Genomic DNA, 23331 nt, shown 5'->3' on the forward strand with positions numbered 1-23331 from the left:
GTTGTGATTGTTGAGAGCCATTTTTGGGGATATAGGTTCATAAAAAAGCAAGCAGGCATTTTCCTTAGGATCCTTGACTATGCAATCAGAAGAGATTCCTCAGGTTCAAATAGTTTAATTCAATGGATACAACCTGCACTAGCACCAGTGATATGAGCAAAGCTATAAGAGTAGGTGAGAGAAAAATCTTATCATGCTCTTCTGCATGTATAGCCAGAAAGGGAGGTGCTTCAATGATGGACCACGGCAAGGAGTGTCTCATGCAAAATCTCCAGCTAATGGGACAAAGATGGTCACACAACTACCAGCCTGGATTGCTGTGTCAGACACATGAATAATCCACGTGGAAGCAGTGGACAAGAGCTTGCAGGTCAAATTCTTGTACATTTAACATGTTCTTTTTTTAAATACACATGGTCTCAAGTGCAAAGGACTTTTAAATAATAAATATGCAATCTCCATGTTCTGGAAATACTGGAATCTATTATTTCTTTACTGTACACTAAACCACCTTCTTCAATGGAATTATATCTGATTTTTTTCTGGCATAGCTCAGGGGAGAATTAAGCATCAGTGAAGAAGATACATCTCCTTTCTAGTTTATATAGTACAGATACTCACTGAAAGTAACAGCTGGAACATAACACAGATAAATATTAAAAGTGCTCTTAAATTCCAAACAGCAAAAAAGACAAGTAAGACTGGGAGGGGAGCTGTACTGTTACTGACTCATGTCACAAACCATAACAGATCCCTATGAAAGAAAAAAAATCCAGATTCTTTTAAGATTGCATTTCTTCATAGATACTGGATTTACTAATGACCCAACACCACCAACCTCTGAAAGGACATCAAGTCATGTACACTTTGCAAACAGGTTATTTTTTGGAGGATAGTTTCACACTTGTCTAACATATTAGCTGTTACACCTCTTTGTGCTTTATGAAAAATTCTGAATTTCTGTTGAATGTTATTAACTACTTTACATAAATAAAAACAATAAACTGTAACAAATAAATGCTTGGAAGTGTCAATATTTCCATGGAAGGTCACAGTGGGTGGTTCCGAGATTACTTCCAGCAGGCGGTATTGTTCCCATCAAAAAAGAAACCAGCTTGAAGTTCCTTCCCTTTGATTTTATTAGCAAAGTCAATGAACTGGAAGCACAGTTTTTATTTAAGTTTACACACGTATTCCAACTTTGGGAACAAAACTAGTCTGATTTTTAAACCAAGGAACTTTGCTTTCTTTTATAGGCTATTTTGGGTCTAGAATTAGGAGATAGTTTCATTTTACTTTTTTAGCTAATATACCAATGGAAGGAATATCCACCACAACAGCAACAAGCACCTGGGAATCTCAGCCAGGAGACAGTTGTGCACATATGCATATTTTCTTTTGTGGATTCCAGGCCTGCTCTATAGGCGATACGGAGTGCTGTGCTTTCAGATGGAGAGAACGCTTCTAACACTGGAATGCATTGATGAATGATAAGAGATAAAAGAGAGAGAAAATCCCATTTGGCAGATGCCTGCTTGAAGAGAATACCAATTAAGAGATAAAGCAAAATTGTACTCTCTCATGCAATGAATACAGGCCAGCCTGAGAACTTCTGAGAAGCAGCATGTAGTAAAAGGGAGACTATAAGAGGAAAACTGTTACATACGACAAATTTTACAAAAAGGACATAAACAAAGATTGCAGAATATTATGGTTATAGAACACATGTGAGGAAGCCACCAAGTCTACCTCATTTTGCTTCAAAAAGAAATGAACAGATCTACCACATTATAGATAGGATTCTGTTCTTCTCGGTCTCTGATGCTACTATATATCCTACATATTAGAATAAACATGAATCCAGAAGAAAAGGTATTCTTTAACTTACGATGGTACCTACTCTTGAGCCCTCTGGGGATGGAAGCTTCAGTTTCATTAACCTTCTTCGTTCAAATACTAAGCTTTTAACAAGGACTTCCCAAACAAAGCTGTCTTGGCTAAGTAATGCTAGAAAGCTTTAACCCCACTTATGAAGTGCAGACCTCCTATGTTAGGGTGAAAAGCACTGGAAGACACCAAAAAACACTTTATGTTGATTACAATAAAAAAGGAGAACAAACCTTGGTTAAGCACTTTGAAGCAGCCAGCCTTCTTCAGGAGAAATCAGAAAAATGGCATCTTGTAGGCAAGGGCTCTCAATTCCTAGCTATAATATCATCGCTTTTTCCCAGCAGTTAAGTTCACATGGGCTCATGCTCACTTCATAAGAACTGCATATATACATAAAACAACCCCTCAACTATCCTTAAAAATCAAACCCACTGCTACCTCCTGCCCTTCCAAATCCAGAAGGCACTGCACCCTCAGAGAACAAAGAGAAAGTAAAGTTGTGAAATCAACCTAATGGCATTACTGCGAATGTGTATGGGCACATGCATATTCCTTTTCAGTCCGGCGGACTGGTACTCTCGCCAGGGATCTACAAGGGAATACCAGAAACGAGGAAATGACGAGCACTCTTCCAAGTGTTTAGATAACAATGGTGGTATTTAAATAACATCCCATTAGAACAATTGGAGACGGTTCAGAGTTCCTCTGCAGATTTGTTTCCATGTTCCTCCGCATAAACTGAATAAGATCAAGCTTTTACTGGTTCCATTATGAAAGCTATCAAGACAAGAAAGCCTAAATATTTTCTTAAATGGTTATAGAAGGTGTAGTAAATCCTGTGACTATTTACCATCCTAAAGTGATGCATGTGTTCTGGACCTTTTAAAGTTTTTTTTTAAGTTGGCTAAAACTGTATATCACAGCCTTTGATGAAGCAAGCCTTTTGCTTACAAAAGCTTAAGCTATGCATCTCTGATTTAGTTAGTTTATAAAGGTGTAAATCTATCCAGCCTTGTATGTAAAATTATAGAGCCCTGAATTTTTTCTCCACAAAAAAAAGTTATGTAAAGCTGCAAGGCCAAGAATATCCATCAGAAATTTAAAGGAAGATATTACTTCACAAAGATGGTGACACCATTTCAAAACCAGCCAAGAAATTCAGAGTTAAAATTCAACACAAAAGAATTATGATACTGAAACGTAAAGAGGTTTCTTCTCCATTTGACCATTGCTTTAGATTCAAGTAGGGGCCTGGGGCAGGCAGCTGCTGAGGTGAGGGCAGGCTAGGGTGGTTTGTCCAGCAGGGGAGAAGACCGGGGAGTATGGCAAGGGAGACTGCACGGTGAGGGGGCAGTGCTAGGGAGACCCCTACCTTGCAGAGGGCAGGCACCAGGGGGCATGGAAGTAGGGACAAGGGGATGAATTCAAGACAACCCACCAATAACTAGATTTTAGAGACAGAAAACTGTAACACATTTAAAATGTTCCACATATAGAATCTAATTATTAGGGGCCGTCTTATATCTGAAGTTGTCTTGTACTTGAACAAACGTGGTATTTGTTGTCTCAGATTAGAGTAAGCTGACTATCCCCAGAAATCCTTGCAAAACCTGCCCTCTATAAGACAATTCTTGTGCTTCAACAGGACAGATGACAATGCCACCTTCCTTCAAATGGCCACTACCTCTCATTGTTCTTAATGAAAGTGAAACACAGATCTTAAGCAGATGCCGGTGCCCTGTGCCTTCAGATACGAGAAAGAAAACATCAACTCCCACTGGAAACAATGGAAGAGCAATGTACCTCTCAAAAAAGGCTACCTGAGAGCATCAGTGGCTTCAGATGCGTAGAGAACAACTGGAAATGCCACTTTGAAAAAATGATAGATTTCTCCCTCCTGATAGAGAAACCTTAGTTATAGGATAAATATTTATCCTTTTGAAGCTTCAGATTCAAATTATGAACAGTTCATATTGGTGAGTTTAAACAGTATGGAAAAATTTGGTCAATGGCATAATTTGGGACAAAATAAAAAGTCTGAAACTGGATGCTACATTTTAAATAATTTCATCTCCTAACTTAGTAACCAAGTTCACCTGTAAACTGTCAACACATTAATTCTCTACCCCCAGTCAAATCTTGAGGGTTGGGGAAGTAGAAATATTGGAGTCTGTGTTTAAGTGGAAAAATCTACTTATCTTTAACCATGGAGCTGCAGTTGGCTCTTCTATAAAGAGCTTTCTACACTTTTATACATACATCATTTTACTGGTAAAATGTTCATAGAAAGCCCCTTGAATCATCAAAGAATGCCACATTTTGTTTTCTTCTTATATTTGCAATTAGCACACAATATAAAATATTAAACAGTTTCTATTGTATTCATAAGCATTGTGCTCTATATCTCTACTTCTTATATGAAGAACTAGAAATTTTTTTTTTGGTACCTGCATCTTAACATTGACATTTCAGCTCCCCTCCCAGGCCCACAAAGTTTGTCACAACGCCTTGTCTAGCTCAGGTTTCAGTACTGTATATGTACAAAAGTCTAAACAATTCTTATCATCAATCTTTCACTTCTTCCCCAAGGGCATATTTAGCTTTAGGACATAGGCGCAGCTCTTCCACTGATACGAGTGGAAACAACATCCATCCATAGGAAGAACGTATCATGCTCTTGATTTTTGATGCAACAATTACTGACATTCACGGAACATACCAAATTTAATACGCCTACAGTATCAGGTGCACAAAAGTCAGGTCTTCGCTGCTGCTACTACTTCAATGTTATGAGTCAGAAACAGCGCAAATTTAAGATCAGTCACTACTGCAACATATAGAGCTGATTAAAAAACCTGACGTCTTGAAAACTAGATCACCAAATTTGTGTTTTAACACAGAGCCTTGTTGTTATAAACTTCAAAACAAAACCAAGAAATTCCACATAATATTTATACTTTCAAAAGTACAATATTAATACAGGTCTGTCAGTTAGAAATAACAGCAGTTTTGTTAGGTCTATAAGGGTTTCTGTAACGTAAAACCGGCTTACAAATGCTGAAAAGCGGTAGTGGTCCAAGATTCACTATAGCACATGAAGTTCTTTCTTTTCAGAAAATAAAAAAGTCCCAGTTCAATTTACCAGTATCATGAAATATTAATAGAACACCCCCAAACATGCCACAATCACTATTCACAAATAAAGTTAAAATGAAATATACAAAAATTCACTTAATACTGTTAAATAACAATAAACTACAAGATTTCCTGAACAGAAATGATAGGACCCCTGAATGTTTTACAGTGAATGTCAGGAAAAAAAATTAAGTTATCTATGACTATTTTCATGATATACCAGCCAAAGATTTACATGACCATTTCAAAATATACCAATAAAAGATTTACAGTCTCTTTTAAGATGCACTAAACAAATAGGTTCATAAAGGTGAACACAAATGCTTAAAAATACTGTTACCATCACCAAGGGTGTACTTATGATACTCACTGAGATGCATAAGCGTAGTAGTAACATGTTTACTATCATTGGTAAACAGATAACATCTAAGATCTTAAAAACCCTCTAAGTTCCCATTTTCAAAAGGTCTGTAATGTGTACTGAGTTCTTATCAAGTATGAACTTGCATCTTTCCAGTTGATTTCAAGTGAATAATGTAGTAATGAGAAATCCACAAGAGGGGGAAAATACATTGTTCCCATGCTCTTGTAATTAGTCATCCTATTATTTTGTAAAGAAAAAAAGTAAAATCAAAGCTCAGTTCCGAAAGTAAAACAGAGATGCATGTGATTGATCTTCTGCTATCCATATTTCTAATTATGTTAAAAAGAAGGTAAAGAACCTTGCTGCATCTGGAGAGAGATGCACAATCACATGCAAATATCTTGTATCGGAGGAATCCTGACAAAACTGATCGTTCAGTCTCTGTGCTTTAATTTACCAGTAACAGATACAAGATTAAAATGCAAATAATAACTAACCATTCACTTGTTTGAATCAACTCTCTCATCAGGTGCTTTTGAAAAACATCATATGCTTCATAATACATCAACTACTGTATTTCCAATGTTAAATAAGGAAGTAAGTGCCATGAACTTAGAGCGTTAAAGATGGTTCACCTATAGTCAAGCAAAGCTATGTTTACATTCCAGGAAACACTGCAGTTTAAAAATACAAAAAACTGCAGCAGTAAAACAGTTTATGAAGAGAAACAGATGCATTCACATATTATAAAGCCATTGCAACTTCTTCAGGCATTGAACTGTTGTGTTAACTATACAGACAGTAGTTATTTAGCAGCAATGATTCCGCAATAAATAATGCACTGTGTTTCTCAGTCCTGCACAAAAATTGCAGCTACAGTTACATCAACAGCTGTAACCTACTGGCTCTAATGGCAGAGGAGACCTTAAAACCAACTGTACAAAAAATTGTCACACTGTGACAACAAATATAAAAACATAATCTGCAGGCTGGAAATAAAAAGACTCCACTGTGAAGAGAACAGTGCAGACAAACAGATTCCAAGTCCACCAAAAGAAAGAACTGCCTTCAGATCTGAGTCCTTGATTGATAAAGATAGGCTTGGGCTTGAATCTGTATCTCCAGCTTTAAAAAAGCATGCTCTGCCTTCTGTTCTTCCCATGTCCTGAAACAGAAAATTTAAGTTTGTTACAAACAGGCACATTTTTACTGCATGCCACCCACACTTTCTACATCAGGATAGTTACCTACATACAGTACATGTAACATTTGAGCTGGTTTAAATGCAGTTTAAACCTGAAGCAACCAGTCTTACAAGTCAGCAAAACCTGTTTAAAGACTCCTAGAACAGAGAAAGAGTTCAAAAGTCTACTAGGAAAATCAAGTACTCTTTTGAACTGATTTACTGTGAACTTCTAGCTCTCCTAAATCAGTGGTTCTCAACATTTTTTGTACCAGAACTTATTTGTAAACATCAAAGACCAGTCCCGACCCAGTGCCCCTCACTCCCACCCCATTGCCTCCACCCCAGGCCCCCAGTATGTGGGGCAGGGTGGGGTGTATGTGGGGAATGGGGGGCCCCAAGCAGCCTCTTGCAGGCTGCAACTCTGCCAGCCTGCAAAGGAAAAGCCAGTTTCAAACATTTTTATCCTTTACAGGAGAACCCATTTTGTAAAGTTTGTTTATCCATTTTCAAAGTTTGTTCGCAACCTTCTCATATTCTTGTGACCCACTTTTGGGTCACAATCTTGGCGTTGAGAAATGCTGTCCTAAATCACACTGTTCTGCACCCCCAAACACTGGGTACTTTGGTATGTGGCCAGAATTATATTGCCTTCTTTCCCCCCCTTTTGTTGGCATTATTTATCATGTGTTCCCCTGCACTCCTTTTTCAATCAAAGCTATCTTCCTAATAACCAGAAGTATCTTCACTCCTTACTCAACTGTGGCCCCACATCATCCTGCCATCTCCCTCTAAAAGCATGCGGCTAAACACAGGCCACCCACTCACTGGGACCCCTCAAAGCATCAGTGCAATCGCTTTTCCTCCTCAATTTGCCCATCACAAGGCATGCCAGATTGGGTGCTCACTCCCATCTTATGATTTCAGAGCCACAACACTGCAGTGCCTAATAGGTGGCAGTTCCACCTGGAATGCTAGAGCATGGTACATGTGCCTACACCCTGATCCATGACAACTGCAAACCAGTTCCCAATCAGTGGCATACTAGAACAGTTCAACTGTTACATGTGTCCACATACTTAACATGTCCCTTCCTGTTTTACCTAATCACAGATTCACTTTACTGCTGCTGCAGCCCACAGCATTCACTGTCCTTTGATGTGATGTGCTTGGTGTTTCTTCTGCTGAAAACCAGGTAAGACATCCAGCATTCAGATCCTGACCGTTTTGGATTGCAGACATTTTCCATGCTATTTTGCTTAACTCTAGTAACACATTTTCTCTGTATGTCTAATGTACAGCAGAACCCAGTTTCTCCATAGGGTTAGGCTTTTTTCCCCTGTTAAGATGAGGATTTGTGAGTGAGCTGGGAGCATATTTAGCTGCAGCAAACAGCTGTACAGGACCACTAAGCTACCCCAGCTCTTTGCTTTTATTTAAAAGGGTGCTACTTCCCCAATCAGCTGTGCAAGACTGCTGATGAGCTCCAGCTGATGAGAAAAGCAGTGCAGGTACAACAATAAGATGAGCAGCTCATGATTAATTCAGCTGCCTGCTGTGAACCAAATGGCTCGTGAACAAGCTGGATATGAAAAAGCCAGATTTGACTCTGCAGGGATTTTAGCACAACCTGAGCAAATAGCACTTTGTTTTCAAACACTTGCAGTATTCTTCCGCATCCAGGATTCCCATCTATATAAAAGACAGGCCGAGCAACTTTACTATAAAGATGGATTTTAAGGTTTCTTACAGTTTTCTTTGATGACGTTATTTTATCCAAATGCAAGAGGCATATATCAGTGCTATAAATTCTCACTTTGATTTCTTCAGCTATTTGATTGTCTTAGTGATTATTGTTCCTTAATATTTAAACTTCTCTACCTTTCCCACATTGCCATTCCCTATCCTTATATTCCTGTGATACTGAGATTTATTTCTGGATGAGATCATGTATTTACTCTTGCTGACATGAAAGCAAGTCCAACTTCTTCAGTATTTGACTCTAGAGTTGGGCTTGCTCTCATGTCAGGAGGACTAAATACTGAGGTCGTGAACCAGCAAGAAGCCAGAGCCATGCGGCTGCCTGGATCCATGTTCAGGCAGCGCAGAGCCAGGGTCATTCATCAGCAAGGAGCCAGGGGTGTGCGGTGACACAGCTCTGGCCAGGTGGCAGCACAAAGCTTGGCCAGCAGCATGGACCTGGAGCCGAGGTCATATGCAGTGCAGATACGGACTATGCGGGGGGGGGACAGCACCCCAGCTTCATGCCACCATCCAAACAAGGCTGTGTTACCATATGCCCTTGGCTTTGCACTGCCACATGCCCCTAGCGCTGGTTACTGGCCAGAACTCTGAGCTGCCACTTGAGTGCAGCTCCATGCCACTACCCAGAGCAGCACAGATCTCTGGCCAGTCTGCAGTGCCAGGGGCATGCAGCAGTGCAGAGCTGATGGGGTGTACTTTACCAGTGGGGGGATGCAATGGTTCTGCAGATGTGATCTGGGCAGTGGCACAGAGCTGCACTCAAGTGGGCAGGGCATATTGCGAGAATTGGTGAGAGAAGGCATGTGAAGCAGATGTTGGAAGCTCAGGTAGAGGGTACAAGGCAGACCAAGGCAAGAATGGGAAGATAACATAAAAACTGATCTGGATGTGATAAGTAAAGATATGACAAGGTGAAGGGAGACGGAAGGCAGTAGTTAAGGGCTACTTGCAGGCATTAAAAAAAAAAAGCACCAAAACCCCACAAGAATCACACGTTACTTTGAACTCAGTGTGCTCCTGCATCAAGCCCAGCGCATGCCCAGGAGATGCAGTACATTAGCTGGACTCAGCTCACACAACAACTATATAGATTGGATGCTTTAGTGAGACTTTTTTGGACATTTATTTAATAGCTGATTCAATCAGCTATTTAACTGCCAAAATGCCCCACTGAAGTGCCCAACCTAAACAGATGCTGCAGAGCCAGGTTAAAATAACATGCTGCTTCTTGTAGTAAAGCACGGTTTTGTTTTATTTTTTCTAATGTCTGCAAGCAGCCAAGGTGGTTATGGGCCCCCAAGGCCTCTAAGGAGGGCTGGGGGGAAGGAAATGGAGTGGGAAGTTTCCAAATATTTGCCCGTGTTCATTCATGCCAATTCATCATTAACACAATACTTTTTGGTGTATAGTGCTCTCGCACAGTGCGACCATGAGAAAAAAATATCCATGTTTCTATACCTGTCTCAGGGTAAGAGGAATTTCGAAAGCCAGGGTCTTTCTGCAACTGAATCTCTTTCAGACTGAATATTGAGACACCTGTAACAAGAAAACAAGATTAATTTGTATCCACATGGCTAAACCTGCTCCAGTTAATGATTCAGAGAGGAACAGAATCACTTATTAGGAAAGATTGAAAACACTCCCTCAGAGTACTTTACTACTTAGTGTATTTTTACTAAGTGTGCGTGTGCCTATACACACAATAAGCAACAAAATATTCTGAGGAAGTGCCGTCAATTTTTCCTATAACTGACGCATACATATACCTAAATACACATATCAAGTAAATAACATAGGCCAAGATGTGGTTCAAATCTCCCTAGCCAAAAGTTACAAACTGAAATTTGGTGTATCAAATCTCGGGGAAGAACCATACCACCAGTGTTATGAATCTTCCCTGAAAAAAATATTTTAGCCAAAACCACTCAGCTAATTCATATTACATTTTCCATTCCATTTCATTTCACGAAAGCCTAACCCATATTTTTTAACATTTTTTTTTATTGCCAAAATAATTTTGTCCAACTGCTTATTAGAATAGATGCTTCTCTGCTAAGCACATATAAGCATCTTTGACACCTTGTGCAAATATTAAAACCACTGTATTTTGCACTTATGTATCAGATGAGTCTTTCAGAGTTTTGCTTAAGAAAGTTAACCATCTTGTGATAAAACATTTTTCAGTCTGTTTAAAGATGAAGGTCCTGTTTCAAAAGATCTTTGTCATATTTAGAGTTCAACCACAGCTCATCCTTCATGATAGTTCGTGATAACTTTTTTTTTTATTCAACAAGATGGTACACTGCTATTTTATTCTTACTTTCAGGTAAAGTATGTATCCTTGTTCCAAGACTTCTGAAGTATGCATGTTTCATGGCTTCTTCTGCTGAAATTCTTTTTTTAGATTCATACTGTTAAAACAAAAGAAGTATTTTTTAGATAGTTTTTTGCATCCCAGTGACCTACCGTTAAGAAAAAGCAGTTTTATTAGATCATTCCTACCAAAATGGGACTTTTCCTGAATTTTATTCACATATGCCAACATGTTACTGAGCCCAGCATTATGAACTTATTGACATTTTAAAAACCTTGTACGACTCTTATTTTTGCCCGCTTGACATGGATTATATAAAAAATATAATGTAATTTTCTTATACACTTTCTAGTGACAGTAACTAAAAGATTGACATTTGGTTATTTCACATGCCAGTATCAGTCATGAGGGGAGATGACATCTTTTCTTATGCATGGAGATTTAAAAAAAAGTTGCAAATGAAGGCATTATGCTTTATCCAGATGCATTATCCCTTTCTGTGAAAAAGAATTTCATACAATATCCTACACAGAACAGTTGGAGATGTTGCTCTGGCATCTCTAACCTAACGATGGTATACAATTGGAAGGGCAATGAATAGGGAATAGATTACTCTAGATGTACGTTGTTCAACGTTCTCCCTCTAAAGCAGGGGTTGTCAACCAGGTACCCCTGGGGGTACTTGGACTGGCCCTAGGAGGTATGCACAGATGGGCAGGGATGGGGCGCTGCTGCCTCCCAGGAGCAGGGCTGCGGCAGGATGAGGGCAGCGGCACCCTTCTGCAGGGCGGAGAAGCTTGCACATGGTGGCCGCCTCTGCCCTCACCCTGCCTCGCCCCAGCCCTGCTAGTGGGAGCAGTGGCAGCCTGTCCCTGCCTCCCTGCTCCATGTCTGGCTGCATGCCACCCACCCCCCAGCTCGGGATTCGACCAAATGCTATCCCTTCCCACCCACCCCCACCTTGGCATTCAGCCACCGGGTACACTTAGAGACTAAAAAAGGTTGAAAACCCCTGCTCTAAAGCATCTACTTTTGCCATTGTCGAACACAAGTCAGGGATGGACCACTAGTCTGACCCAGTACGACACTTATTATCAGGGATCTGGGTTTTCCCTTTGCCACAGAAAAACATGGATTTTTCTCTTTTAAAAGAGTAAAACGCAGGGAACTGCAGGATTTCCCTTGCAGGCTAGCAGAGTTCCAGCCTGTAAGGGGCTGCTTGGGGCTAGGGGGAGTGGGAAAAAGTTGAGCAGATGCAGAGGGCACCACATGCATGTGCACACATGCACAGAACCAGCAATACAGCCCTAGACAGTGTGGTGGAAAGTAACTCCCCCAACTTCCTGCAGGCAAGTCAGTGTGTGGGGGGCATAGGTGACACATGGGGGAGGGTGGGGGGGCAGACTGAGGCAGTGGTGGTGACTCATGCTGAGCCCACATAGTGAGGGAGAGAGTGGGACAGGTGGGGCTTCCTAGCTGGGGCAGCGTGCAGGGCTCAAGAGTGGTGTGGATGTCCACAGCCCTAGGGCCCAGCCAGGGAGCAGGGGGAACCACAGCAGCTTGTGGGGGGGTGGGGGGGAAGGGGAATGGGGCTGGCTCCCCACTGCTGTGTGCACTCCTGGGGAAGGCTCAGGTGCCATAGGCGAGGCCTCAGAGGGGCGTGGGGGGCACATATCCGCCAGATATGTGTGCCCACGGCAGGGCATGGGGCTGCAGCCTGACTGGACTGCCACTGGGTTGCCTTAGCAGCCTAGTGGGTGGGACTTGGCAGGGGAGGGCAGAGTAGGGCAGCAAGACTTGCTGGTGCTGCCACCACTGCAAATTGCTGCCAGGATCTCTGTGCCAACTGTGCTGCCATGGAGTAAGGCCACACCACGCCACCACCAGCATGAGAAGTAATGGGCCAGGGGGGTGGGGAGAGGGCACGTTTTCTTCACTTCCTCCTGCCACAAGCCACTGCTTTTTTCATTTTCAGGCTGGGACTCTAAACCACCACCATGGCCTAGCTACAGGTACCGCTCCCCTCAGGCCATCCACGCTGCCCCCCATTCCACTCCCCCTCCTGGCCCAGCGCACGAGCAGCTGGAGGAGGTGAGGGCAGCGTGGCCCCCCATGGTCTATTACTTGTGCTGCTGGCGGTGTCATGTTATAATCCATGGTGACATAGTTGGTGCAGGGGTCCTGGTGAGGATTTGGGGGGGGGGGGGTTTAACCAGCAAATTAAAACGCAGGTTTCGGGGGTTTTAGTCAGAGAATTTTTTATTTTTAAACAGAGAAAATCAGCAGCCTTGATTATTATTTTCTTAATCTACAATAGTGTGGTCACCAGATTTTCTCTGTAATATTTTTAAACAACAACAAGGAAGTGTTTACTTCACCAAGAAAATTTGTGCAAGCAAGAAAAATCTTCAAGCACAGGCACCAAATACTATCTGTTCAGTATATGCAGATGAAAAAACCAGGGACAGACTGATACAGATTTTTGAGTTACAGGCTGTAACTAAATAGGAATAATATCTGCCCACTGTTTTACACAGCAGGCAGTTTATAACCTCCCGCCTTAGAACTAACAACTTGGAACAGACCCTTCAGCAACCTAACTTAAGAACTCAGCTTACTCCTAAAATAACTTCCCATGATACTGCACATGCAACCCAGTTTGCTCCCTGAACTCAGGGACACAGTCTAAACAGTATATTCACAGCCACAGACATTAGTGAAATTTGTACATGCAAAGCCATATTGCATAATCTATATGGAATGGTAATTTGTTACCTAAATGTTCTCCTTATACATTCAATTTCTCTAAGGCTTTAGTCTGACTCATTAATTATTTATATTCTTTACATTTATCAAGTGTAAGTCTTCTAAGGTCAGCTTTAACAACCAATTCATGTGAGAATTACCCATCTGGATTTAAATATTACTTTATAAAAGCATGGAAGAGAAAAATGAAACTAGTCAGACCTCAGTCCCCAAATTTTGGAATCTCTCTGTCATTTGGTTCAGCCACCCATAATTAACCCTTCATCCATTGTACAGTTCTGTATAGATTGATTTGGTGGTTTTAACAACTTATTAAGAAACCACAAATACGGATTTTTAAAATTTTAAAAGGCATCTTACTTGAAGAAACTTTGCTATCAATTCAATTCCTTCGGAGTCTAGCCTAAAAATAACAACAACAAAAAAGGAAATATTCATAAAGGCAAAGTTAAAATGCTGTCAATTGCATAAAATGATACTGATCTCAAAACAAAAAAATTATTAAGAATTAAAGAAATCATATGGAGTGTGCGTGCGTGCGTGCGTGCGTGCGTGCGTGCGTGTAAAAAGTACCTGGATACAGGACATCCCAATATCTCAAAGACTTGCTGTAAACACATAGTTTGTATAAGCTATAAATGGCAAATCAATGGACAAAAATACCCTACCCCTGGGATTGTTTCTCTATCACCTGAAACAGCCCTATGTACTTGGCTGTACAAATATTTCTTTAGGTAGGTATTAGCAACTGAATCTCATTTTCCTTAACAGTAGCAAGAAAAGCGATCGGATATTCATTGATGGTATATTTCACATTAATAATCTCAGCCAGAAGCCATTAATATCAGTTTACAGAAAGACGAGTGATCTTTTAAAGGACATAATTTAACATATACCAGTGAAGTACATACAGGAACTTATTCACATGGACAAATGCATGTAGCCACTGCTGGTATAAAAGTTTTAATAATAAATCATAATTACCTTGGTGCATGGTTGATTAGAGGCTGTGGTTTGTATTTGGGAAAGTTGTAGTTCCTAAACTCATCATTGGAAGAGATTCCTGGCCATGTTTCTTGACATGGAGTCCCTGTATTCAAAGAAGAAGCCAAATCCATACAGATTTTATTATAAATACAGCTCAGAAATTAGAATTTGACCTTGTAACATAAAACAGAGAAGAAACAAATTTTTGTCAATTAGTTTTGCTGTACAGATTCAATTGTGTACAAAATAAGCAACAGTATGTTTATACATCTTCATTCAGCTACATGTAATGCAAAATAACTTCCTCTCATTAAAGAGAAGCCTTGTCCTTTATAGTAAAAAATTAATTTTCAGAAGAGTAATGTTACTATCAAAAATATTAAATTTACCAAGGAGTCTAAAAATTAAGTGCAATTCATCTTCAACAGTTGAACCAGGAAAAAGAGGTCTTCCTGAAGCCATTTCGAAAAATATGCATCCGACACCCCTTTATGAACACAAAGAAAAAAGAAAGATAAATTAGTGAAAAATAAACTCTAAACATTCAGCTTTGCCATTAACTATATTTCTCCGGTGCAAACATTATAAGAGATTAAAAGTTAAATCAAGAGCTGACAATTACTGAACAAAACCTATGCAATACCTAGATTAAGCAAAATATACACACAAAGCCAGGGAATGCCTGGTAAACTTGACATCTGAAGTAAATTTTTAATCAATATAATACAACCATATCACAATAGATGTAAATATTCAGTATCACTGCTGGGCATTTTAGTCAGCAGGAACATAAGAAAGGCTATGTCTCTTCCCCCCCTCCCATGCAGAAGCCTACGGTACTTTCATTAGCCTTCAAAAAGTAGGAACAATACTCCCACTGACTGCATATCTTAAATGTAACCCCACAGAAATCATCTGAAGTTTCTGAGTAGTGATACAGTAATACTGAGTTACAGGAATTAGCAGACAGTTATAACACTTCAACTTAACTAGGAGCAAAAATTAAAATTACAAAACTAAACATACCACATATCAATTTGAGTTGAATATTCTGAAGATCCAAGAAGAACATCAGGTGGCCTGTACCATAATGTGACAACTTCATTGGAGTAGGTCTTTGTAGGAACAGACTTTGCTCTAGCCAAACCTTCATAAAAATAACAAAATGTAGTTATGCGATTCCCCTAATCATGTTTACTTCTACACACTTTTGTTTCTGCTTCTTTTTGTTGTTTTTTTTTAGCCAACCAGTTTTAAGGGATGCAAAACCAAGATTTTCTACATGAACGGAATAACATTGGCCATTCACAACACAACAACCTTAACTTTGAAAGCAATAATACCGTGCTTTTTAAACTGTGATAAAATACGAGGTAAGCATTTTTCCCTGAGTATAAAGTATCTTGGCCAATGTGAGTTATGATGGTGCTTAGTACACTTTTCCTTATTTTAAATCCTTTTGGTTTGCAAAAATTGATTTTCTCTTTAGAATCTTGAAAATGCAATACAGAAAGATGCTGTAAATTATAACAGAAGAACAGTTTATGAACCCAGGCAACAGACTATAAATGAATTATTAGCACAACCCTTGAATGATAGTTTATTCTAAATTATTTAAATAGGGTTCAAACAAGACTAAGAAGGAACATTACATTATAATGGACTGATACAATACAACACTATCATGTCAAGTTAGATTTATATATTCAGTATTGCAACTGTGCAGTCATTCTGTAATGTGAATTATTTTGTACTACTTAAGTATAGCATTTTAAACTACCAAATCATTCAAAAGTCAAGTCTACTCAAACAATGAGAACCCAGATGATAGGATACCTTGTTCTAACCTTGTATACAAACATTTTGACATCAACATATAAATACATACAGATGAAAATTCTCATCTAGCTGATCTCTAGATAGTTATATATAACCAGGTTCCAGTGGTTTAACTCTGCTTAAGCTGGCAGAACATGTTGGAACAGCTTAAAATGATAACTGTTCCATCTAGCTATACCCTTCAAATATCAATAGCTTAAAAAGGCCCTATTTGCTTGGCAATTCAGGAGGTAGGTAACACTCCTTTCTAGACAACACAATAGTGATCTATCAGACAACTGCAAGATTAATTTATTGGCGTTTCTTGGGCCCTATGCTGAAGGCAGCTATCTGTCCTACAAAGACTGTATGTAGTACCAGCTGCAAAAACAGCAATAAAGTTACTCTTAAATCTTAACTTTGTACATTCTCCGTGGACATTTGTTCCCATTTTGATGACCATGAACCACCTGTATCAGCCAAAATTTGTATTCCAGTTCAAGAAACAGAAACCAGTCTGTCTGCAGCAAAAATATATAACTGCATTCAACCCCTGGCCATCTGCCTTTCTAGATGAACCATCAGTGGTTAAACAGTGGTTTGTAGAATATTTCTTGATGTCCAATACTAAATTCATACAGGACTAATCAATATCTAGAGAAAACCATAAAAATGTGAAGAAGGGTAGAATTCTGATCATATCCTACATATGGAAAGTTGGTCTTAGAAGTGCTTGATTACTGTTCAAAAATGCATTAATAATGGCTGCCACTGCTGAGAATGCATGGGAGGGGGGGGCAAAGGAAGAGAAGGAAACACTGAGTTACAACCAAACCACTTCATTCTGAAAACATGGTATAAGTTACCTGGGACAAATTAAAAAAACAACCACAACAACTGGAAGTGGACATATGTGGTGACATATCAGATAGGAAAAAGTTCCTTAATTTAAAATATCAACTGAAAGAGTATAAAGCAGGTACAAGAGCCATTGTCAGCTCTGAGTGAGGAGAAGGCTACAAAAAAAATGATACGCAAAACTGAAATGGCAAATAGAACATATTCAAATGGCTGTGAGAGTTAATATAACCAAATACACATTGTTTGTGTACCCTCCTCCCCAACTGTCTTAATATTAAGATAATTAATTCAAATGTCAGAGAGAGAAAGATGGAGGAGAACATAATAGAGTGGCTAACATAAGGCACAGAATAAACTCTCAAAGTTTAGGGAAGTGTTTAGCTGGAAACAAACAAAAACCCAGTGCAGTTAAACAACAGAACTGTTAACTAAGGGAAGTGAAGCAAACAGAAGTAGTTAGATGACTTTCAAAAAGTCAAATGACAAGTCTGGAAAAACAAAAATATTCCCATAACTTTAAACACATGTACTAACTGCTCCCAGGGGCTTGGCTAACAGGGGCATTCACACCAAATGGTTTTTTTTTCCAGGAGTTTCCATTTTCAGGGATAGATCAGGGATACAGTATACTAAAGGTATCAGAGCTGTCACAGAAACTCCAGTGGCAGAAGGGAGCCTGTCTATTGATAAAGTATGGTTTTCCCATTTCTCAGTAAACAAGCAATAACAACAAAGACAGGATCTTGCCAGCCATATAATGCTAGTCAGAACAACACTATCTTGGCTTCATTTACAGTCTGAAGATACACAAAGGAGTGATGTCATTGTGTGCTTTCAGTGGTTAGCTTTCTGTTCCCTATGTGAACAAATGAACTCGCAACCTTGCAGAATCCCAGATAAAATACCTTAATTTCCAGGGTTTTCTTAATACTGTAACTCAAAGAAAACATTAAATAAAGCAAGAATTTCAGTCCATACCAAAGTCTGCTAGCTTTAGTTCTCCTTTCTCATTAATGAGTAGATTCTGTGGCTTAAGATCTCGATGTAGCACCTTCCGTCTATGACAGTATGCCAAACCCCGCAGAATCTGATATAAAAAGAGCTAACAACGAAAACATTAATACAAATTAGATGTTTAAAAAGGTTAATGGATAAATGTATAATGCTGCATGTTACACTGACCACAAGAGCACGTTTTTGGCCACTGAAGAGCAATTGTGTTGCTCTATTGCAAGCGAGACAAAAGCCTTCTTAAATAGCAAGTCACTTTACCATGCTAATGTATTCTGAATATCATAACTACTGTTTACAGATGTAAGGCCTATTTATGCCACCCAGCTAATATAACATTATAATGCAACACTTAACTCAAAGATCTCAAGAGAGATTTATTTTGTTTCACAGAAGAGAATCAAGGAGCTGTTTAAATAAGCATTTACTAGCATACCTAACGACGCTAATGCTTTTCCAAACATGCTCTCTGACCAATCTGACCTTTCCTTCTGCCCTAGATCTCTTTTTAAATGCAACTCTGTTCTTCTATTCCACTGTGCAAAGCTAAGACAATTATTTTATTCTAAGGCAGTAGAGGAGAAAACCGGAAAATACAATTTGATTTTACCTCTAAACATCAGCAATCAAAGAACTATCAATGGGGAATATTAGTATCATTATCTAACATTATAGTTTCCAGTCTAATTCTGGCCTTTTTCCTTTGCATAACTCAATGAAAATGCAGTCATGCTCTACTTTTTCCTGTTCCTTCAAGCTGGCAAACCACAACCAGCAGCTACATGTTAATGAGTATTAGTGCTTTACATAAAGAGCAGCTGCACAATGAAAAAAGTCTAGTGTTAAGCAGCCTGCTTGGTGCACTATGGAATTTTATAAATAATTACTGCTCTACAATTACCCCTGCATATGTATGGGGGTAAGGGAGAGACCCACCCTTGATGCTTCTGGCTAGCTATAGTGGACAGCAGGTAACTGATCTGGAAATACAGAAAAGATACTTCTGTAGAGCGGATTAGTTGTGAATTAGGCACTTTTGGTATAAAGAGACGTTATAATTACAGGCATCAAATTATAGTGATACCTGCTGTTACACTGTAACAGTTACATCTGCATACTTCTCTACTGATAAAAATGTAGCAAAACTGCTCCAACTTCATCCTGAATGAAACAAGGGTAAACTTCACAGTGATTTAATTGACTTCTATTGCTACAGGAGCATACAGACATAACAGTTGTAACAGCGGACATGTTCTTCCTCCGCTTTTAATGTGGTTAAAGGTACATTTGTCCACAACCTTTGGAGATACACTGGGAAACTGTTATAAACATTTTTATCATGGCAAATTATTTTTGCAGCAGATGACAGCACCAATACATTCTTCACATAACAGACACACTTGCACTGCAGTTTATATCTATTGCATCTTATCTTGCTTGTATGACAATGGGATTTATCTGCCCTAGAACCAGAGGAACTGGGATCACCTTTGTTAAAAATGCAAGTTATGCAGCAATATGCCTTGCACCACCTACTCACACCCATATTGTTACATGACTATAAGCATATACATTTATACTGCCTTCCTCCTTGACACAATCAAGAAAACAAGCCCTGCTTAATCACACCTTGTCCATGTGTGCCCAAGCCCAACAATTAGCTAGTGCTAACTTAGAGGGATCCTGAGCAAGTGTTTCAATACCCATCAAGCTCTTCAGGGATGAGAGAGCTTGAGAGCTGTGTTCTGCTGTTCTGAGCTGCACGAACTGGGACCTCTCGAGCCATTTAATCCACGTAACTGCCAGCCTTCGGCACACACAAACCAAAAGATGGGTGAGGTTTATTCTTAGCAGCTGTCCCAGGGCTGGCAGTCAGGTGGCCACTAAAGACCCCTCAAGTGATGTAGGAAGCAGTCTTCCTTGGAGACAGACATGTCATCTCAGTGCATAAGACAACTGTAACTGACCCTTCAGTAAATGTGCTTCTTTGATATGTAACAGTTACTGTGGATCAAGCCTTTTAGTGGAAGCAATGGGGCAAAGACGTAACTGCCTTTAGATGGAAGTGATTTAAGTTATGCAAGGGATTCTGTGGTCTGGTTGCCTGCAACAGCAGGGGACTGACTCAGTGACCTAGGAAGTCACAAAGGTCCCACATGCACAAGCCCTTTATACATGAGAATAAAATCTTTTGGATAGCAATATCCACTGGGGCCACATCCTGTACCTCCTCAAGCTCCTATATGAATTGCATAGAACTAAGGGCAGGGTCCCAGCTGCTCCCAACTCTCACAACCCAAGGCCCACATTAGGTGGGGAATCTGAAAGCTGTGGGGGAGAGTTAGGTCATGGGATCAACATTGAGTCCAATACCTTAAAGAACCACAATTATAAAGCAAGTGTAAACGGCTGTGTCATTTCACGTAAAGCAACTGAGGTAGTTTCCCAGCACAGAATAGTGTCACCATCCAAATCTAAGTCTTTTTTGCTTCCCATCACAATTTGTTTCTTCAGTGTAAAACTAGTCAAAACATACATAACAGTACCTCTGTCCATCCTGGGCTAACACTATCAGCCCTCTACTTCAAGGGCTACTGCAACGGCCATGGTCATACCTGAACCTTCTACTCAGTTGAGCCACTCATTTCATTTTAAAATTACTTGTTAGTTTTCAAGGCAGGACTACTAACTGAGCAGGATGGCCTTTCAACTGACCCTTCAAGGAGCAAACTGCCCTGTTACAATAAATAACCATTTTTCTCAGAAAAAAAAAATCAATGAAGATTTTGATTCCATTGTGGGTGACTGGCAAGCAGTGTTTTCAGGATTGTAGGAATGAGTCTAAGAAAATCAGTTAAACAGAGACAGGAGCACTGCTCTCTAATATATGGTACTAGAAGTCACAAACAAATCTGGATCATGATACGCAACTAGTTTGAACTGCAGCAAAACAGACTTAAGTAAAAGCTGGGGAAAAACTTCCTCCACTAACAACAAGAAAATGGAGCAAGCTGCCTTGGAAGCTGCAGAGTGTCCTTTACTAGAGGTTTTCAATAAACAGCTAGGAATGGCTTAGGAATAAGGCCTGCATTTGGGGAGGAGGTTGGCCTACATGAAGTCCCTTTCAACTCTTTGGGGGTGTCCACATGAGTGTGCATGGGTGCTTTACAGAGCCTTGAAGGCTTCTGAGTTCGTGCAAAAAGCACTCCACACACACGGTTTGGTTTTCCACACTGCATATTTACAGCATGGAGCCAAATTTAGATACCGGGAAATCCTTGTATAAAAAATTAAAGTGCATCAACAGAAAGTGGAGTAGCACATGTGGCAGCAGCAAGTTGCCCAAAATTGTAGCCTGGTCAGAGAGAGTTATGCTCTGACTGCTGGCCAGGGTCCATGTACGCAGACTGCTGCTGCTGGAGCTCTGGGAGGCCTCCAGGATCCCAGGTTAGGCTGCTGGGGCCAGCACCCAGGGCAATTTCCTCTGTGCCAGAGCACACATGCAGGGACATTCCCTGGGGACAAACAGCAGCCTCATAAATGTGTGCTGCTGCTATTTTCCCTGGGGAAATGCACGTGTGCTCTCATCTGGACGCACGCCATTATTCATGCTATAATAATGCTTTACAGTTGTAAGAGTCTTTCTCCTTATTGTAGCTGTGCAGATCCCAGAAACTGGAACAGTGGAAATAGACTAAAGATTTTGCTTGAGCAAGCTTTAATGTGCAAGAGTTATAGCCAGAAGTGGATAACACTGTGCAACATGATGAGTTCTCTCTTTATTCTTTGCGATGAAACAGCAGTCACAAATGTAGCTAGTTTCATGGCAATTGTACATACATTTAAACCTTTTATGTTGTAAGAAGGGTAAGTGTGAAGGTGGCTAAAATGTATAAGAAATCAGGAAGATCCAAAGAATACTGATATGTGAAAGAAAGTTTTCATATTCAGTCAATTTTTGACTCAAGTTCACTGTAACAAGAAAGTGGAACCTGGGCTCATGCTTGTCTGAGCAGGAAAATTCAGACACTTTGCACTAGATCTGGTGGAAACAAAGCTATTAACAGATACCTCCACTGACAGAACATGGACTCAGTGCTGACACTGCTCATAGCTGTTTAAAGATTTTGGCTTCTCAGAAAAACTGCCAACTCATTGCTGACTTGTATTAGGTGCAGGTCTAAAGAGTAGCAGCATGTAGACAACGTCAGTTCTACAACTTGATTGCTTTGTTACATATAGGAGAAGACTGAGTACCGTGGTTTGTTTTTGTAGCAAGTTGCTGACAAATGTCCATCACTATACATTCTGCTGGAGTGCTGAAAAAACATCTGAAGGGCAGGTGGGCAATGCACTCCATCCCAGATAAATCTCTAGCATCATTGTCTAGCAAAGGGATGTCCCATTTACCAGGACTGAAATTAAAAGGGAGTCTTATCTATCTTGAAGTTATTATGAATTTGTTGATAATCTGTTTTGCCTTCTATTAACTCTATTGTCTGTGATGAAATAAAGGATTAGTTCTCATGGTTCACTATGAGGCCCAGCCACATGTACAGATTTAAAGCAGAGTTCTGGCTTAATAAGAGTTTCCTCTGATCAACTACATGTCCAAATAAAGACAGACATGAATATTCTTTTTCCTTAATTCTAACATTTCAAGCATGAGGCATGGGGTGAAAATTGTTGAATAACAAAATATCTGACAGGCAGTAACTGGAGCCCACCATAAATTACAGGTACTTCATTTAGGCCACATGATTTGAACTGGAAGTCCAGAGCTACTTTGGTAGCATGCAGCCCTCTACCCCTTTAAGTCAGGGGTAGCAATTATTTTGGCCGGAGGGCCACATAAGTTTTAGTATCCCCTTGAAGGCCACTCTTCTCTCTCTTTCTTGCCCCTATTTCCACACCACCTGATCACACTGCTTGGAGCTGCAGCACGCTCTGATTCCTACCCCACCCAGAACTGAAGCATGCCCTAATCCCCACCCTGTCCGGAGCTCTAGCATGCCCCGATCCTCACCTGATGGCCACATCCACAGTTTACATCGCCCCCCACCTAATGTGCTGGAAGCAGCCCTGGGTGGATGTTGGCATCAGCTGTAGAAACAGCTGGCAGGTTTCAGTGGGGAATGGGGCATTTGCACAGTTCCACAGCTGATGTCGCCAGCAGTCCTGCCCTCCCACCCGGTGTGGTGGAAACAGTACGGCCCACCCAACACCATCTAGTGGCCA

At 40.2% G+C, this 23331-nt stretch overlaps 1 protein-coding gene across 2 annotated transcripts in view; it reads right to left on the reverse strand.

Moving 5' to 3' along the window:
• Positions 1-4761: 4761 nt before the first annotated feature.
• The window catches only part of CDK17 (cyclin dependent kinase 17), a 148965-nt gene continuing 130395 nt past the window's right edge, over positions 4762-23331 (reverse strand). For both annotated transcript variants that reach the window (XM_019545079.1, XM_019545080.1), the window contains exons 10-17: positions 18061-18184; positions 15430-15550; positions 14793-14890; positions 14401-14506; positions 13777-13819; positions 10657-10747; positions 9795-9872; positions 4762-6554 (exon numbers count right to left, since the gene is read on the reverse strand). In XM_019545079.1, coding sequence (XP_019400624.1) covers positions 6517-6554; positions 9795-9872; positions 10657-10747; positions 13777-13819; positions 14401-14506; positions 14793-14890; positions 15430-15550; positions 18061-18184 — 699 coding nt within the window. In that variant the 3' untranslated portion in view covers positions 4762-6516. The remainder of the gene's footprint in view (positions 6555-9794; positions 9873-10656; positions 10748-13776; positions 13820-14400; positions 14507-14792; positions 14891-15429; positions 15551-18060; positions 18185-23331) is intronic.

This window comes from Crocodylus porosus, unplaced genomic scaffold (assembly GCF_001723895.1).
Source record: "Crocodylus porosus isolate Cpor-Errol unplaced genomic scaffold, CroPor_comp1, whole genome shotgun sequence".
NCBI lineage: Eukaryota > Metazoa > Chordata > Crocodylia > Crocodylidae > Crocodylus > Crocodylus porosus.